Genomic DNA, 19,083 nt, shown 5'->3' on the forward strand with positions numbered 1-19,083 from the left:
TTGATCCTCTCTCTTCTTGACGAATGGATGGGGGTAACCGAAGGGGAACTCGCTCGATCTATCCTCTGGCTCTGGGGCGGCTCAAGTGCGTAGAGATCTTCAGCACTGTGGGGTGCTGCCTGGCTGGAGCTCTCCTTCGTCTCACCAGACACTGTGTCTGCGCGCTGCACTTGGGTCACCGACCTTCCACAAGAGGACCTGCTCTGATGTATCTTAAGCCCTCTGGTGCCTTTGCATACTTTCCCGCAATGGCACTTTGTCACGTATTCCTCTCCGGTCAGCGTTGTTTGCTTTAGCTTTCTCGTTGTCTTTATTCCTGTCCTGGCCGTTATCAAAATATCCGTCCTGTTGAGTCTCTCATCCTCCCCCCCTCTCGGGAGACTCTGGGGGTATTGCTCATTTTGTTCATTCGTAGCAAGAGTGGTGCCCTCTTACGAGTGCTGCAAAGCAAGGTTGCTAGCCTTGAGTGCCCGCGCCAGACTTTCCTGGAGGTCAACTGTCTCTCCAGCGTCACCGACCTTTCTCGGTTGTCATCTAGTCTTTCCTAGAAGCCACTGGTAAACCAGAGAATACTTGTGACATACACCTAGTGGGTGCTTTCTTCAGTTACCTTGAGGGTAACTGTAGCCTTCTGCCAGGAGCAGATGTCGTCAGGTGGTAAACAACCTTCACTGGGTGTTTCGGCCCTCAACCACAACACCCTCCAGTTGGTGGGCCGGCAGTGATGGCCAAGTCACTGCCCATCTGCTCCTGGCTTCCAGCTTTCCTCCTCCCTCTTGTTCCATATCCAGCAGGAGGCACGTTCTGCCTCCTCCCCCATCCGACGTACTGCTTGTTTTTTCCTTCTTTCGTCCATGCCCAGATCTGATAGTAACCGCCAGGTTGATTTGGCAGGGAAACCTCTGCAGCCGACCTCCACTGGGAACAACCACGCCTGCCATCCCTTGTCCTTGCAGTCCTGAAGAAGGGACTGGTACTTCAAGGCCTTCCTCTCATGGGCAACCTCACATCCCTCCTCCCAAGGCACCGTCAGCTCAACTAGAATTATTTTCTTGCCCTCTGTTGACCACAGGACAATGTCTGGACGGAGGGCTGTGAGCACCACCCCTGGGAATTGCAGCCTTTTTCCCACGTCCACCCTCATCTCCCAGGACCTGGCGTTTTGAAGGAGATTGGGTTTTGATGGTTTGGTTGAAAAAGGCCTTTCTCCCTCCTTGATGAAGGTGATCGCCCTCTTCAAGCCCATACCGGCAGGCCTCTTCCTACATCTTTCCTGCTCCAATATGTCAGCAAGGGACAGTAACACTTTGTCGTGACGCCACCTATACCGACCTTGAGTGAGAGCAGTTTTGCACCCTGATAGTATATGTGCCAATGTTCCCTTTTGCCCACATAGCTTGCAGTTAGGATCTTCCCTCAGCCCCCATACATGTAAATGTGCTGGCGAAGGAAGGGTGTCATAGACAGATCGCAATAGGAAGGAAATTCGGTAGGGCTCCAGCCGCCACAACTCTTGCCAGGAGATCTTGCGCTTGGGAAGGTCCCATTTTAAGGTCCCGCTGTATCTTTATCTCTGAAGCGATTGTTCTCCCGAGATACGGGCGAGTGTTTGTCGTCAGATCTCGTGAGTGTGTCTGACAGATAAACGTCCTCTGATCGACTCCAAAGCAGACGCGTCTCCGTCTGACATCTGTAGTGCTGCTCGGGATTAGGTCCAGTGATGTGATATATGACAATCTGTGTGATATAGTGAATATTGACATTGTTGAAATGCTGTTAAAAGGGTCCCTGAGTGATACTAACACACACAACACGGTGAGTTTCTGTGCTTCTCCTCAGCGCTGATCTCGCGTCTGGCTCGCCGTGTTGAGAGATGCGTCTCCATAATAAGGGCTGTTGAAGTGCTTCATCTCCACACCTGGATGTGGATCCGTTTACACTCTCTGTCATCAGAGAAGCTCAAAACCATGGGGAGTTTATGTAGAGTCGGATGTTTGAACATCTTAAACGGGCTGTATGTACGAACAAATGTGTGAGCTTGTAACGAAAGTAAAAAACATGAGACTTCCTGGGTTGTCAGACTGATTTTTATATGAAGGACTCGGGTAAAATCTAACGGATGTGATGTTTACGCTCCCGTTCAGTGACACATGAAACTAATGCTTATACAATGTTCAGGGTAACAGCGAGAGAGACGCTCAGGAGTGTGTGTTTCCCGATTAACACCGTAACTCGCGCTTCGCTACAGCCGTACGATGCATCGCTGGAGAAATCCACTAGCGAGTCACGACTGTTTCCCGAAACCATATCGCCGCAAATTGGTCGTTCACCCGCGTTGGTTAATGATGTCACGCAGAGGGAGAGTAATAACTACTGTTAATGAATCTGTTCGAGATCTAATTAATGCGAGATGCTTTGCTATAAATTACAGACATGCACCTGAGGACTCTGACACATTATATATATATACCTAATAATATACTTATTATCAATAATAAGTAGTAGTATTATTATGGCCTTATTATTGTTATTGTTATTATTATTTATTATAGCCTAATATATAGTAATATTTTAATATTATAATGAAATTCTGAAATGTAATTGATTATACATGTAACCTATTATTTAGTAGTTTCATTTTAATTTGATGTAAAGTGTTAGTAATTCGCAAAAGTTTGAGTCATGCTTATACCATGGCCATGGCTCCAGGTCTCAGTGTGTGTGACACACAGTTCAGTGTGTGTGTTTATAACTGTCCCGGTCTCAGTGTGTGTGACACACAGTTCAGTGTGTGTGTTTATAACTGTCCCGGTCTCAGTGTGTGTGACACACAGTTCAGTGTGTGTGTTTATGACTGTCCCGGTCTCAGTGTGTGTGTGTTTATGACTGTCCTGGTCTCAGTGTGTGTGACACACAGTTCAGTGTGTGTGTTTATAACTGTCCCGGTCTCAGTGTGTGTGACACACAGTTCAGTGTGTGTGTTTATAACTGTCCCGGTCTCAGTGTGTGTGACACACAGTTCAGTGTGTGTGTTTATGACTGTCCCGGTCTCAGTGTGTGTGACACACAGTTCAGTGTGTGTGTTTATAACTGTCCCGGTCTCAGTGTGTGTGACACACAGTTCAGTGTGTGTGTTTATGACTGTCCCGGTCTCAGTGTGTGTGACACACAGTTCAGTGTGTGTGTTTATAACTGTCCCGGTCTCAGTGTGTGTGACACACAGTTCAGTGTGTGTGTGTTTAACTGTCCCGGTCTCAGTGTGTGTGACACACAGTTCAGTGTGTGTGTTTATGACTGTCCCGGTGACTTGAACTAAAGTCTCATTCTCATGATTTATTGGTTCCATCAGTGATCTCATGTTTAGATCAGCACAGAGTGTGTGAAGAAGTCCAGGCTTGTGTCAAAGCAACTGCCCCGTGAGCATGAGTGTGTGTAGTTTACACCCGTGCGCTGGGTTTACAGAGGGCTGGTGTGCGTTGTCCGGTGTGTGTGTGTGTGGATAAACACACGGCAGATGTCCTCGTAAAGCGTGTCGTCTTCATTCTCTGGAGGTTTTCCTGCTGGACCGCTGGAGTTTGTCCAGAGCGTTCGGCTCAATGATGATGATGATGATGATGAAGAAGATGAAGAAGATGATGATGATGATGATGATGATGATAATGATGATGACGAAGATGATGATGATGATGACGAAGATGATGATGATGACGAAGATGATGATGACGAAGATGATGAAGATGATGATGATGGTGATGATGATGATGATGATGATGAAGATGATAAAGATGAAGATGATGAAGATGCTGTGATTTTTGTCATTTTTATTAGTTCTTGTTTTTTTTAGAAATATATCAATATATAGAGTTTTAAATAATAATTTGTATTAGTAGTGGTGTGTGTGTGTGTGTTTGGTGTGTGTTTGGTGTGTGTTTGGTGTGTGTTTGGTGTGTGTGTGTGTGTTTGGTGTCTGTGTCTGTGTCTGTGTGTGTGTGTGTGTGTGTGTGTGTGTGTGTATGTGTGTGTGTGTGTGTGTGTGTGTCTGGCAGTGCTCTCACTCTGTTCACACACTAGACCCAGATCTGCACACACGTGTTGTAAGGTAATGCCTCAGTGCAGATGTTTCTGTCAGGGCTTCAGCATCATGTCTGTCAGCTGATCTGGAGTCAGTTTTCCAGGACGAGCCGCTCTGATGTAATCCCACATGTGGTGTGTATGTATGTCGCTCCTCCTCCGGCCTCACAGTATCTCACAGAAACACTCCGACTGAAAATAAACTGATGATTTCTGTCAAAGACACTGTTTGCAGAGGAAACGCCTCAGTTTCAATGTAATTGATGATGATGATGATGATGATGATGATGATAATGATGATTTTATAATATATTATAATAGTTAAAGTATTATAATGAAACTCATATTTTTTGTATATGTAACCAATATATTTAGAAATAAAACAACGACAATAATAATAATAATAATAATAAATATTATTATTATTATTACAGTATATTGTAATATGTATAGTATTAATAATGAAACAGAAATATTAATGGTTATATTAAAATTTTAATATAAACTGTAAAATATCACATATTAATAATTTATATTTATTGTTTTCTATGTAAATATATTTAGAAAAATTATTATTATTATTTATAATATATTGTATATAATATATATAATTACAATTAAAATGAAACTGTTTTTTTTAGATTTTAAATATTTAAACAAAATATTTAGAAATAAAATAATAATAATAAGAAGAATTGTTATTATATTGTAATGAAACTAAATAATTGTATTACTAAACAATAAATACTTTTTATATTAAAAGTGAATTATTTATATTTATTTTTGTACATAAATATATTTAGAAATAAATAATTATTAACAATATTGTAGTTTTATTTCTAAATATTTTAGTTAAATACTTATAAATACATATATAAATCATTGTAGTAATGATACTCCCTTTAAATTTATATATATATATATATATATATTCATTTATTTTTTACTGTAATGCAGTAAAAGGGGCTATAAAGATGTGTTGTTATAAAAATATTTGTTACTATTAAATTATATGTATATTGAAATATTTATATTATTACTAATAATACTAATAATATTACTAATAACTCATAATGTTAATATTAAATAGTAATTATACATTTTGTATATAAATGAGTATTAACTATTATCATTATTATTTAAATGTTTTATTTCTAAATATACTGTATATTAGTTAAAAATTTAAATATAATAATAAAAATACATATTTAAATCATTTGTAGTACTTATACTGCCTTTAAATATACATTAATCTAATATATTGATTTAATTTGTGCTGTAACAGTAAAAGGTGTTTCTTTTCCCACAGAACATCACGACAACGATCACATCAGTCTCCATAGCAACAGAACTCTGGAAGAGGAAGTGATGTCGATACAGGAAACAATGCGGAAGCGCTCAGCTCGTTCCCGAGAGGATTCCAGCGCTCCCCGTTCACGCAAGAAGCGTTTCCTATCGTACCCGCGCTTCGTGGAGCTCATGGTCACGGCCGACACCAAGATGCTCCGGCACCACGGCCCAAACCTCGAGCACTACATACTCACAATCATGTCAGTAGTAAGTAAATCAACATTTTATTCTTTTCACTCTTATACCATAAAAATTAAAAATTAGGTTAGAATTATGTGTTATTGTTAGAGAAAGCATCTGTAGTTTGTCTTGTTTTTGAGCTCATAAATCTGCTGTGGGTCTCCTGAGCGTTCAGTCTGTTTGAAGTCTATTAAATAGTTTTAATCAATAATTGGTTCCTTACCTCATCCACTGATTTACTCCATAATAACTTGGCTGGACTTTCTACCCACAAGGCCGTGCTTTGATACGAACCATCAGGGGGTCTTCTGACCACCCGCTCTGCTTCGGTCCATATATTTTGACTTAATGAGCCAGTTTTGGGGTTTAAATCCAGATATAAATGAGTAAAATCTGTTCAAAACAACATATGGACAATATTTACACCAGATCCTTCAGAGAATACCATGGTGAGAGTAAGAGCACATTCACACTGGAGATTCAGAGTGAATTTAGTTCATTATACTGCCTTTTATATATGCAAATAAAAAATTGAATGTTGATCAGGGGTTTGTTTCCCGAAAGCTCTAGTGTGTAAGAACGAGCCGATGAGTAAATCTGGAAATAAAGCAAAATAACTGAGAAAAATGAGAAATAGTCCTCAGATGCATGTCTAACTTATAGCAAAACATCTTGCATTAATTCGATCTCGAACAGATTCATTAACAGTAGTTATTACTCCTCCATCTGCGTGACATCATTGACCAACGCGGTTGAACGACCAATTTATGACGATATGGTTTCGGGAAACAGTCGTGACTCGCTAGTTGATTTCTAACCCTAACCCTAATGACTGTAGTGAAGCAGCGAGTTACGGTGTTGTACGGGAAACACACACCTGATTGAGTCTTAGTGTTCTGATGATGTCATAGTAGTGTGGGCGTGTTCTCTCGGCCAATCAGAAGCCTGCATTAGTTTGTCTGACAGTGATTTATAGTGGAGATGTCTGTCTCTCCCTGTAATTGAAGCCGTCTGTCTGAGTTTCCCCTTTGGCCTCTTCTAAACACGGTGTTTATGGTGAACTAATGACTTCCCCTTGGATCTCCTCAGTTTTACGACAGGATTTGAAGTTTTGCTGGAAGATATAGAAGATCTAGAGCAGGACAGTCATTTGACTTTTGGGCAGGAAAACCTCTCAAACACGATTCAGTGGATGCATTTCAATTTCAGTTTATTTATAAAGCACAATTAAAACCAATGTGCTATACAAAATGAATAACCATTAAATACAATACAGACAAAGACACAAGTAAACATCAAAGCACAGAAAGACAGCATTCATGACTTATAAGCCAGATCTTAAGATAAGATTGATTTAAAAATAGTTATTGTTGGTGCAGTTCTGATTTCAACAGGTAAAGTGTTTTAAAGTCTCGGTGCGTATGTGGGAAAGACCCCTGGACATTAGTCTGGGTTTAGTCTGGGCTAGGGAAAAGATGATATTTTCCACTTGTGAACTGGCATTTACCAGTGTGTTGTGTTCCAGTGCTTTTGTTGTCGTAGCTAGCTATTGACTGCTAGCTAGCATCTGCTCTGGATTGGTAACTCCAAACCATAACGGTATTTTTAAAACTGACACTGAGTGTTAACGCATTACATTACAATTGTTAATGACACAATATTGTATAGGCTACAAAAACTATGTAATGTGGTTTATCAGTATGTGTGTGTCATGATTCTGTCTTGTGTTCCCCTTGTTTTGTGTTCCCCTTGTCCTGTGTTCCCCTTGTCCTGTGTTCCCCTTGTCTTGTGTTCCCCTTGTCTTGTGTTCCCCTTGTCTTGTGTTCCCCTTGTCCTGTGTTCCCCTTGACTTGTGTTCCCCTTGTCTTATGTTCCCCTTGTCCTGTGTTCCCCTTGTCCTGTGTTCCCCTTGTCCTGTGTTCCCCTTGTCTTGTGTTCCCCTTGTCTTGTGTTCCCCTTGTCCTGTGTTCCCCTTGTCTTGTGTTCCCCTTGTCCTGTGTTCCCCTTGTCCTGTGTTCCCCTTGTCTTGTGTTCCCCTTGTCCTGTGTTCCCCTTGTCTTGTGTTCCCCTTGTCCTGTGTTCCCCTTGTCTTGTGTTCCCCTTGTCCTGTGTTCCCCTTGTCCTGTGTTCCCCTTGTCTTGTGTTCCCCTTGTCCTGTGTTCCCCTTGTCCTGTGTTCCCCTTGTCTTGTGTTCCCCTTGTCTTGTGTTCCCCTTGTCTTGTGTTCCCCTTGTCCTGTGTTCCCCTTGTCCTGTGTTCCCCTTGTCTTGTGTTCCCCTTGTCCTGTGTTCCCCTTGTCTTGTGTTCCCCTTGTCCTGTGTTCCCCTTGTCTTGTGTTCCCCTTGTCCTGTGTTCCCCTTGTCCTGTGTTCCCCTTGTCTTGTGTTCCCCTTGTCCTGTGTTCCCCTTGTCCTGTGTTCCCCTTGTCTTGTGTTCCCCTTGTCCTGTGTTCCCCTTGTCTTGTGTTCCCCTTGTCCTGTGTTCCCCTTGTCCTGTGTTCCCCTTGTCTTGTGTTCCCCTTGTCCTGTGTTCCCCTTGTCCTGTGTTCCCCTTGTCTTGTGTTCCCCTTGTCTTGTGTTCCCCTTGTCTTGTGTTCCCCTTGTCTTGTGTTCCCCTTGTCTTGTGTTCCCCTTGTCCCGTGTTCCCCTTGTCTTGTGTTCCCCTTGTCTTGTGTTCCCCTTGTCTTGTGTTCCCCTTGTCTTGTGTTCCCCTTGTCCTGTGTTCCCCTTGTCTTGTGTTCCCCTTGTCCTGTGTTCTCCTTGTCTTGTGTTCCCCTTGTCTTGTGTTCCCCTTGTCTTGTGTTCCCCTTGTCCCGTGTTCCCCTTGTCTTGTGTTCCCCTTGTCTTGTGTTCCCCTTGTCCTGTGTTCCCCTTGTCTTGTGTTCCCCTTGTCTTGTGTTTCCCTGGTCTTGTGTTCCCCTTGTCTTGTGTTCCCCTTGTCCTGTTTTCCCCTTGTCCTGTGTTCCCCTTGTCCTGTGTTCTCCTTGTCTTGTGTTCCCCTTGTCTTGTGTTCCCCTTGTCCCGTGTTCCCCTTGTCTTTTGTTCCCCTTTTCTTGTCTTCCTCTTGTCTTGTGTTCCCCTTGTCTTGTGTTCCCCTTTTCTTGTCTTCCTCTTGTCTTGTGTTCCCCTTGTCTTGTGTTCCCCTTGTCCCGTGTTCCCCTTGTCTTGTGTTCCCCTTGTCTTTTGTTCCCCTTGTCTTGTGTTCCTCTTGTCTTGTGTTCCCCTTGTCTTGTGTTCCCCTTGTGCTGTGTTCCCCTTGTCTTGTGTTCCCCTTGTCTTGTGTTCCCCTTGTCTTTTGTTCCCCTTGTCTTGTGTTCCCCTTGTCTTTTGTTCCCCTTGTCTTGTGTTCCTCTTGTCTTGTGTTCCTCTTGTCTTGTGTTCCCCTTGTCTTGTGTTCCCCTTGTCTTCCCCTTGTCTTGTGTTCCCCTTGTCTTGTGTTCCTCCACGTTATTTTCAGTTCTGTGCCAAGTTTTGTAGTTTATCTAATTGATTAGTTCCTGATTGTTCCCAGGTTTGTCTTGTTTGCCAATCTCCCCTTGAGTGTGTATATACCCCAGTGTTTTTCATGTTCTGTCTGGTGTTGTCCTTTGTTGGATGTGTGTCAGGTGATGCTCATTCTGTTATCTGGTTCTTTGGTCATGTTTATTTTGTTATTAAACTATTTCTGCATGTGGATCCAACTCTCCTTTTGTTTTTTTGAGTTCACCCAGTGTTACTGTTTGGAAGAGCAGTGGTTTATGGGTATTTTTGTTTCAGGTTGCTGCGATCTACAGAGACCCCAGTGTAGGAAACCTCATCAACATCATGATTGTCAAACTCATCGTCATACATAATGAACAGGTACATCAGAAAACATCCTTTTGACAAAAGACAAATGAGATCTTTTTAAGTTCTGATTTGTCTCTCCTAGACACCAGTGAGATTATATGAAGAAGTCACATGTGTCTCCAGAGAAAAAGAAAAAGTAATTTCACACGTGTCTCAATAATAACATCAATAATGTCTCAAACTGTGCTCAGATATGCTCAAGACCCCAAAGACTGTCATCAAAACTCAGAGATCTCAATATGATTTCAATTATTTCTCATCAAATGATCTGACCTGACTCATGTATGTGTTAGTCTAGGGGAAACATCTGAGACAAGGTTGATACTTTAGTGTAATAATGCATTAAGTGTCCTGAGACATAAACGAGCAACATGAGATCTCTTTGTGTTCTCAGTTGTTTCTCCTAGACTGCAGTAAGATTATATGGTGAAGTCTCCAGTGTCTTAGATGTGTCTCCAGAGAAAAAGACCCCAGTAATTTCACACGTGTCTCAATAATAACCTCAATAATGTCTCAAACTGTGCTCAGATTTGCTCAAGAACCCAAAGACTGTCATCAAAACTCAGAGATCTCAATATAATCTCCATAATTTTTTAGATTAAATGATGTTTCTCCAGAGAAAAAGCCCACAATAATCTCACACGTGTCTCTTTGACAGTTTAAGAAGTGATCTAAATAATGTTTCAAACTGTGCTCAGATTTGCTCAAGACGAGGTCAATATGATCTCAATCATTTATCATTAAATTATCTGAGCTGACTCATTTATGTTGAAGTCTAGGGGAAACACCTGAGACAAGATTGATACTTAAGTGAAGTAATGCATTAAGTGTCCTGAGACATAAACGAGCGATATGAGATCTCTCTGTGTTCTCAGTTGTTTCTCCTAGACTGCAGTAAGATTAAATGGAGACTTTTGCTGAAGTCTCAGATGTTTCTCACGTCTCTTCTACAGTTTGAGAAGTGATGTAAACAATGTCTCAAAATGTGCTCAGATTTGCTCAAGACCCCAAAGTCTGCCATCAAAACTTAAGAGTATCTCAATATGAGATCTCAATATGATCAAAATAATCTCTCATCAAATGATCTGAGCTGACTCATTTGTGTGGAAGTTTAGGAAAAACCGGCTTGATACTTCAGTGAAATAATAGTGTCCTGAGACATAAACGAGCAACATCTGAGTGATTATTCAGCTCCGATCAGCTCTAATAATTAGCTTTGTTAATTTGATAATTGATCATTTGTTTAAAGTGTGTGTTTTTCCTCAGGAAGGACCGAATATAAACTTCTACGCCACTGCGACACTTCATAACTTCTGCACGTGGCAACAAAGCCACAATGTTTTGGACGACAGTCACCCGGGTCATCATGACACGGCCCTTCTCATAACCAGGTGACCTTAACTTGACCTCTGACCTCATAACCTTTGCTGCCTTAAGTCACACCTTTGATCCACTGCGTAGTGGATTGAACTTGATTAAAGCATAAACACTTGTGTAGTGTGTGTTGTGTCATGAGTGTGTTTGTTTCTCAGGCAGGACATCTGTCGAGCAAAAGACAAGTGTGACACGTTAGGTAAGGGTTTCCTTTGTTTCATCCAGACCTGTAATGTACAGCTGGGTTATGCTCACACAATGCTTCGAAAGTGCAGAAATAACATATTTCAGTGTAGTCGTGTGAAAGCACTTTTTCCCATTATTTGATTAGACTGCCACACATTTAATTTTTTTTTTGTTGAAAATATTAATTAATTAAATATCTTCTAGTCATGCATACTGTTTCACATTTAGTGTTTTAATAGTTTTTTTCAAATACTTGACTCATTATTTGGTCAGACTGTCAAATGTTTTTACAAAAACATTTCTGAAAATGCAAATTAATTATTGTGCTTCGCTTTTTCTTTTTTTTTTACTTAAAATTACTTTGAAAATGTAAAATAACTATTTATTTCTGAGAGTTTTTTTCTTGCTAAATCTGCATAATGTTTTATATTGCGTATTTTAAATAATAGTTTGTTTTTTCTCCTTTGTGATAAGTCAAAATTAAATCAAACTGGCACTATTACACTAATACACACTATATATTACACTGGCACTATTACACTAATACACACTATATATTACACTGGCACTATTACACTAATACACTATATATTACACTGGCACTATTACACTAATACACTATATATTACACTGGCACTATTACACTAATACACTATATATTACACTGGCACTATTACACTAATACACACTAATACACACTATATATTACACTGGCACTATTACACTAATACACTATATATTACACTGGCACTATTACACTAATACACACTATATATTACACTGGCACTATTACACTAATACACTATATATTACACTGGCACTATTACACTAATACACACTAATACACACTATATATTACACTGGCACTATTACACTATTACACACTAATACACACTATATATTACACTGGCACTATTACAAAACTTTGTTTTGAAAATGCGATGTAACAGGTGTTTTTCTTTAATGAATTTAATATCTTTGAGTCCTGTTGGTCATGTGACAACAGCTCTTGTCATACAGCATATTGCATATCTTTTCACATATGTTTTAGTTTTTCATAATAGTAGGCCATATACAGGACGTTTTCATTAGTGTGTTCATTAGTGTGTCACTTCGTCTGGTTCCTGTCGTGAAGTCTGGTTCCTGAAGCAGAACCAGTGTGTCGGCTGAGCTTGATGGGCCTGTCATCGGCTCGTCACACAGGGCCAGCTGTGGTCATGAATGCACAGACCCAGGGGCCCGTGCAGGACCTGTGCAGGTGTTTAGGGCCCGCAATCTCATCCAAGCGTCCCAGCGATCCCTCCAGTGGAAAAGTGGTGGATAATGGATTCATGGATAAAATTCACATGGATAGGCGGAAGTGACAAAAAAATCTGTATTATGAATGTTTAAGGCCGGACAAGTGATTTGTTGAGGTCAATTTGCAAAATTAAACTACACGCCTGCGCACATATATATTCAAACGCGCATACCTATAGACTGAACACGCAATACGCAAGCGTTCCCACAGATTCACGTTTTTGAAGTTTACATGGAGATGAAATTTTTCAACACTTGCTAATCTATTTCAGAGTTTGTGTTCTCGATCACCAGACACTGTTGTGTGTGTGTGAGTGAGCGCCCGGAGCGCGTTAAGGGTTTTCTGTTAGAGCGGTGTTGTGTTAGCGGCCGCTAAGTTAATAACTAATGATCTTTGAGACGGAAGTGAATCAATCAAAACTAACTTTATCTGGACAATAACTTTTTCTAGATCTGCTGTAAAGCCTAAACAATCTCTGTTACTGTAATCTCCTGTTATCACTGTAAAGCTGCTGTGAAACTCTATATCGTTAAAGCGCTGTATAAATGAAGGAGACTTGACTGATGTCGTGTGTGTGTGTGTGTGTGTGTGTGTGTGTGTGTGTGTGTGTGTGTGTGTGTGTGCACCTGAAGGTTTGGCGGAGCTGGGAACGATGTGCGACCCGTACCGGAGCTGCTCCATCAGCGAGGAGAACGGCCTGAGCTCTTCCTTCACCATCGCTCACGAGCTGGGACACGTGTGAGTCTCTCTCAAACACACTCAGCACATCTCAGACAGCGCCGGTGCCGAACACAACACAGACCCCGCGCTTTCATCACAGCGACCCACAGCCGTACACCGTACACAGCCGTACACTCCTTACACCGCCGTAAATCACGCTCTCCCTCAGTGTTTCTATCTCGTTCTCCAGCACTAACATCTAAACATTCTTACATCAACACACAGTTACTGGAGAAGAACAATGACTGAAGATATTTAGTCTTGAGTTCTGAAAAATGTGAAAAGTTTGTGGTTAAAACAAGAACAAATACCTGCCAATGCAGTGAGAAAAATAATCTTGTTTCCCTTTGAATTAAGTTTATTTTTCTGACTGCATTGGGTGATATTTCTTCTTGTTTTAAGCAAAAAAAAAAGCAAAAACTCACATTTTTCAGTAAACAAGTCTTAATATTTTCAGTCAGTGTTCTTCTCCAGTAAATGTGTCTTGGTGTAAGAATGTTTGGATATTTGTGCTGGAGAACGAGACAGAAACACTGAGGAAGAACACCATGTTTTGCATTAAATGATGATGATCAGTGTCATATTAGTGATGTCACGTGAGCTCAGAACTGTTTCTCTCTGTATAAATGAAGCAGTGTGGATCCGTGTGTGTGTAAGAATGATAGTCATGCGGAGGGAATCCATGCAGTGGGACGACGAGGTCAAACCGCCTCACAAATCCATAAGCTAACGTCCAAAGGAAGCCCTTCACTGCACAACACAGTAACATCTACAATCTGCCCTCCAGATGAAACACGTGTGCACAAAATATTGTCAAAGATTATTGGAGTATGTTTTACAAGAAAATACTATTTCAGTTTTTCTACTTTCAAATTGCACGTTTAATTCGATGTGTTTCTCTTAGAAGGGAAGGTTCTATAGAACCTTATAGGGTTCCGTCAGGTGCTTCATCTATAGAACCTTTTAGTGGGTTCCCATCCTGGATTTAGTTTTAATTAATTAATTTAGTTTTATTAAATTTTTATGATTTTAATTCAATTTTAGGAATTAAAAAGCTCGTAAACATGCTTTATCACTAGAAAAAAAAAACATTTAATATGAAAGTAGTATTCAGTCATTTAAGACATTTTCTCCTTACATAGAACCTTTTTGGCATTAAGGGTTCTTTAAAATTGAGTCAAGAACCCTAGAGTTCTAAATAGAAGATTTTTAAGGGCATTTAGGGTTCTTTAAAATTGAGTCAAGAACCCTAGAGTTCTAAATAGAACCTTTTTGGCATTAAGGGTTCTATAAATTTTAATCAAGAACCCTAGTGTTCTAAATAGAACCTTTTTGGCATTAAGGGTTCATTAAAATTGAGTCATGAACCCTAGAGTTCTAAATAGAAGATTTTTTAAGGGCATTTAGGGTTCTTTAAAATTGAATCAAGAACCTTTTTTGGCATTAAGGGTTCTTTAAAATTGAGTCAAGAACCCTAGAGTTCTAAATAGAACCTTTTTGGCATTAAGGGTTCTATAAATTTTAATCAAGAACCCTAGTGTTCTAAATATAACCTTTTTGGCATTAAGGGTTCATTAAAATTTAGTCAAGAACCCTAGAGTTCTAAATATGAAAGCAGTATTCCGTCATTTAAGACATTTTCTCGTTACATAGAACCTTTTTGGCATAAAGGGTTCTTTAAAATTGAGTCAAGAACCCTAGAGTTCTAAATAGAAGATTTTTAAGGGCATTTAGGGTTCTTTAAAATTGAGTCAAGAACCTTTTTTGGAATTAAGGGTTCTTTAAAATTGAGTCAAGAACCCTAGAGTTCTAAATAGAACCTTTTTGGCATTAAGGGTTCTATAAATTTTAATCAAGAACCCTAGTGTTCTAAATATAACCTTTTTGGCATTAAGGGTTCATTAAAATTGAGTCAAGAACCCTAGAGTTCTAAATATGAAAGCAGTATTCCGTCATTTAAGACATTTTCTCGTTACATAGAACCTTTTTGGCATAAAGGGTTCTTTAAAATTGAGTCAAGAACCCTAGAGTTCTAAATAGAAGATTTTTAAGGGCATTTAGGGTTCTTTAAAATTGAGTCAAGAACCCTAGAGTTCTAAATAGAACCTTTTTGGCATTAAGGGTTCTATAAATTTTAATCAAGAACCCTAGTGTTCTAAATAGAACCTTTTTGGCATTAAGGGTTCATTAAAATTGAGTCATGAACCCTAGAGTTCTAAATAGAAGATTTTTTAAGGGCATTTAGGGTTCTTTAAAATTGAATCAAGAACCTTTTTTGGCATTAAGGGTTCTTTAAAATTGAGTCAAGAACCCTAGAGTTCTAAATAGAACCTTTTTGGCATTAAGGGTTCTATAAATTTTAATCAAGAACCCTAGTGTTCTAAATATAACCTTTTTGGCATTAAGGGTTCATTAAAATTGAGTCAAGAACCCTAGAGTTCTAAATATGAAAGCAGTATTCCGTCATTTAAGACATTTTCTCGTTACATAGAACCTTTTTGGCATAAAGGGTTCTTTAAAATTGAGTCAAGAACCCTAGAGTTCTAAATAGAAGATTTTTAAAGGGCATTTAGGGTTCTTTAAAATTGAGTCAAGAACCCTAGAGTTCTAAATAGAACCTTTTTGGCATTAAGGGTTCTATAAATTTTAATCAAGAACCCTAGTGTTCTAAATAGAACCTTTTTGGCATTAAGGGTTCATTAAAATTGAGTCATGAACCCTAGAGTTCTAAATAGAAGATTTTTTAAGGGCATTTAGGGTTCTTTAAAATTGAATCAAGAACCTTTTTTGGCATTAAGGGTTCTTTAAAATTGAGTCAAGAACCCTAGAGTTCTAAATAGAAGATTTTTTAAGGGCATTTAGGGTTCTTTAAAATTGAATCAAGAACCTTTTTTGGCATTAAGGGTTCTTTAAAATTGAGTCAAGAACCCTAGAGTTCTAAATAGAAGATTGGTAAGGGCATTTAAGGTTCTTTAAAATTGAATCAAGAACCCTAGAGTTCTAAATACAACCTTTTTGGCATTAAGGGTTCTTTAAAATTGAGTCATGAACCAGAGTTCTAAATATAATTTTTTAAGGGCATTTAGGGTTCTTTAAAATTGAATCAAGAACCCTAGAGTTCTAAATTGAACCTTTTTGGCATTAAGGGTTCTTTAAAATTGAATCAAGAGCCCTAGAGTTCTAAATAGAACCTTTTTAGAGCATTTAGGGTTCTTTAAAATTGAGTCAAGAACCCTAGAGTTCTACATATAACTTTTTTTGATATCTAGGGTTCTTACAAAATGAGTCAAGAACCCTAGAGTTCTATATAGAACTCTTTTGATCATCAGCACAGATGTTCTTGAAATGAAACCGATTCAGACAGAATATGACATATGAAACGTGTCTGAGGTGTGTATGAAGCCGCACAGCTGGAGTGTGAAGGATCTGCGTACACACAGCTGTTTCTGGAGTCTGACATCACTGCGTTTCTATTTCAGACGGCAGATTCTTCTCAGTACAGCTTTTATTTCAGGACTTTATTTTTGCTGGACTTTTCCTTTCTGCCATGAAAGAGGTTTTGTTTTTATGTTGACAGTCACACATCACGGCATTAACAGAAATGCCATGGTACGAATGGGGTTTTTTGGATTTAAGAATTTTAGAAGATAAGTATCTTAACATAAATATAGCTTTTGTATATGGTACACTGCAAAATAATAATAATAATAATAATAATTATGTTCTTCCAAAGTATTTTCATCTTGTTTTCCAGCACAAACATTCTTAAATCAAGACACATTTATGGGAGATGCAAAATAACAGAAGATATTAAGACTTGCTTACTGACAAAATGCATCAAAATGAAGAGTTTGAAACAAGAACAAATATCTGCCAGTGGAGTAAAAAAAAATCAACTTTATCCAAAGAGAAAACAAGATTATTTTTCTGAACCCATTGGCAGATATTTGTTCTTGTTTTAAGCACAAACTCACTTCATTTATACATTTAAAAAAGATACATTTACTTTTCCAGTAAATGTTTCTTGATGTAAGAATGTTTATATATTTGTGATCAAAAGAAGACAGAAACACTGAGGAAGAGCATGATATTTTGCAGTGATGGTATTTCTTCAGTACAGTCACAGTGTTGTATCCTGGAAGTGCATGAACTCAGTGCTGTGGATTGTGTGTCTGTGTGTGTGTGTGTGTGTCTCGTAGGTTCAACATGCCGCATGACGACAGTCCGAAGTGCCGAGAGAACGGAGTAAAGCACCAGTTCCACGTCATGGCTCCGATCCTCAACTACGACACCAGCCCCTGGTCCTGGTCCAAATGCAGCCGAAAACACGTCACGGACTTCCTGGAGTAGGTCACGGTCTCAGCTCTTTATATCAGTGACATCACGCTCTCAGCTCTTAATATCAGTGACATCACGCTCTCAGCTCTTTATATCAGTGACATCACGCTCTCAGCTCTTTATATCAGTGACATCACGCTCTCAGCTCTTAATATCAGTGACATCACGCTCTCAGCTCTTTATATCAGTGACATCACGCTCTCAGCTCTTTATATCAGTGACATCACGCTCTCAGCTCTTTACATCAGTGACATCACGGTCTCAGCTCTTTATATCAGTGACATCACGCTCTCAGCTCTTAATATCAGTGACATCACGCTCTCAGCTCTTTATATCAGTGACATCACGCTCTCAGCTCTTTATATCAGTGACATCACGCTCTCAGCTCTTAATATCAGTGACATCACGGTCTCAGCTCTTTATATCAGTGACATCACGCTCTCAGCTCTTTATATCAGTGACATCACGCTCTCAGCTCTTTACATCAGTGACATCACGGTCTCAGCTCTTTATATCAGTGACATCACGCTCTCAGCTCTTAATATCAGTGACATCACGCTCTCAGCTCTTTATATCAGTGACATCACGCTCTCAGCTCTTTATATCAGTGACATCACGCTCTCAGCTCTTAATATCAGTGACATCACGGTCTCAGCTCTTTATATCAGTGACATCACGCTCTCAGCTCTTAATATCAGTGACATCACGCTCTCAGCTCTTTATATCAGTGACATCACGCTCTCAGCTCTTTATATCAGTGACATCACGCTCTCAGCTCTTTATATCAGTGACATCACGCTCTCAGCTCTTTATATCAGTGGCATCACGCTCTCAGCTCTTTATATCAGTGACATCACGCTCTCAGCTCTTAGTATCAGTGACATCACGCTCTCAGCTCTTAGTATCAGTGACATCACGCTCTCAGCTCTTTATATCAGTGACATCACGCTCTCAGCTCTTTACATCAGTGACATCACGCTCTCAGCTCTTTATATCAGTGACATCACGCTCTCAGCTCTTTATATCAGTGACATCACGCTCTCAGCTCTTTACATCAGTGACATCACGCTCTCAGCTCTTTATATCAGTGACATCACGCTCTCAGCTCTTTATATCAGTGACATCACGCTCTCAGCTCTTTACATCAGTGACATCACGCTCTCAGCTCTTTATATCAGTGACATCACGCTCTCAGCTCTTTACATCAGTGACATCACGCTCTCAGCTCTTTACATCAGTGACATCACGCTCTCAGCTCTTTATATCAGTGACATCACGCTCTCAGCTCTTTATATCAGTGACATCACGCTCTCAGCTCTTAGTATCAGTGACATCACGCTCTCAGCTCTTAGTATCAGTGACATCACGCTCTCAGCTCTTTATATCAGTGACATCACGCTCTCAGCTCTTTATATCAGTGACATCACGCTCTCAGCTCTTTATATCAGTGACATCACGCTCTCAGCTCTTAGTATCAGTGACATCACGCTCTCAGCTCTTTGTATCAGTGACATCACGCTCTCAGCTCTTTATATCAGTGACATCACGCTCTCAGCTCTTTATATCAGTGACATCACGCTCTCAGCTCTTTATATCAGTGACATCACGCTCTCAGCTCTTTATATCAGTGACATCACGGTCTCAGCTCTTTATATCAGTGACATCACGCTCTCAGCTCTTAATATCAGTGACATCACGCTCTCAGCTCTTTATATCAGTGACATCACGCTCTCAGCTCT

The 19,083-nt window shown here is 39.8% G+C and overlaps 1 protein-coding gene across 1 annotated transcript in view; it reads left to right on the forward strand.

Annotated features, from left to right (window-relative positions):
• The window catches only part of LOC130086521 (A disintegrin and metalloproteinase with thrombospondin motifs 20), a 143,124-nt gene that overhangs the window by 22,818 nt on the left and 101,223 nt on the right, over nucleotides 1-19,083 (forward strand). The window contains exons 4-9 of the mRNA XM_056252590.1: nucleotides 5,381-5,628; nucleotides 9,355-9,438; nucleotides 10,693-10,817; nucleotides 10,959-10,999; nucleotides 12,919-13,024; nucleotides 17,206-17,352. Of these exons, the coding sequence (XP_056108565.1) occupies nucleotides 5,381-5,628; nucleotides 9,355-9,438; nucleotides 10,693-10,817; nucleotides 10,959-10,999; nucleotides 12,919-13,024; nucleotides 17,206-17,352 (751 nt within the window). The remainder of the gene's footprint in view (nucleotides 1-5,380; nucleotides 5,629-9,354; nucleotides 9,439-10,692; nucleotides 10,818-10,958; nucleotides 11,000-12,918; nucleotides 13,025-17,205; nucleotides 17,353-19,083) is intronic.

Source organism: Rhinichthys klamathensis, unplaced genomic scaffold (assembly GCF_029890125.1).
Source record: "Rhinichthys klamathensis goyatoka isolate OS25496 unplaced genomic scaffold, OSU_Roscu_1.1 h1tg000096l_1, whole genome shotgun sequence".
NCBI classification, from domain to species: Eukaryota; Metazoa; Chordata; class Actinopteri; order Cypriniformes; family Leuciscidae; genus Rhinichthys; species Rhinichthys klamathensis.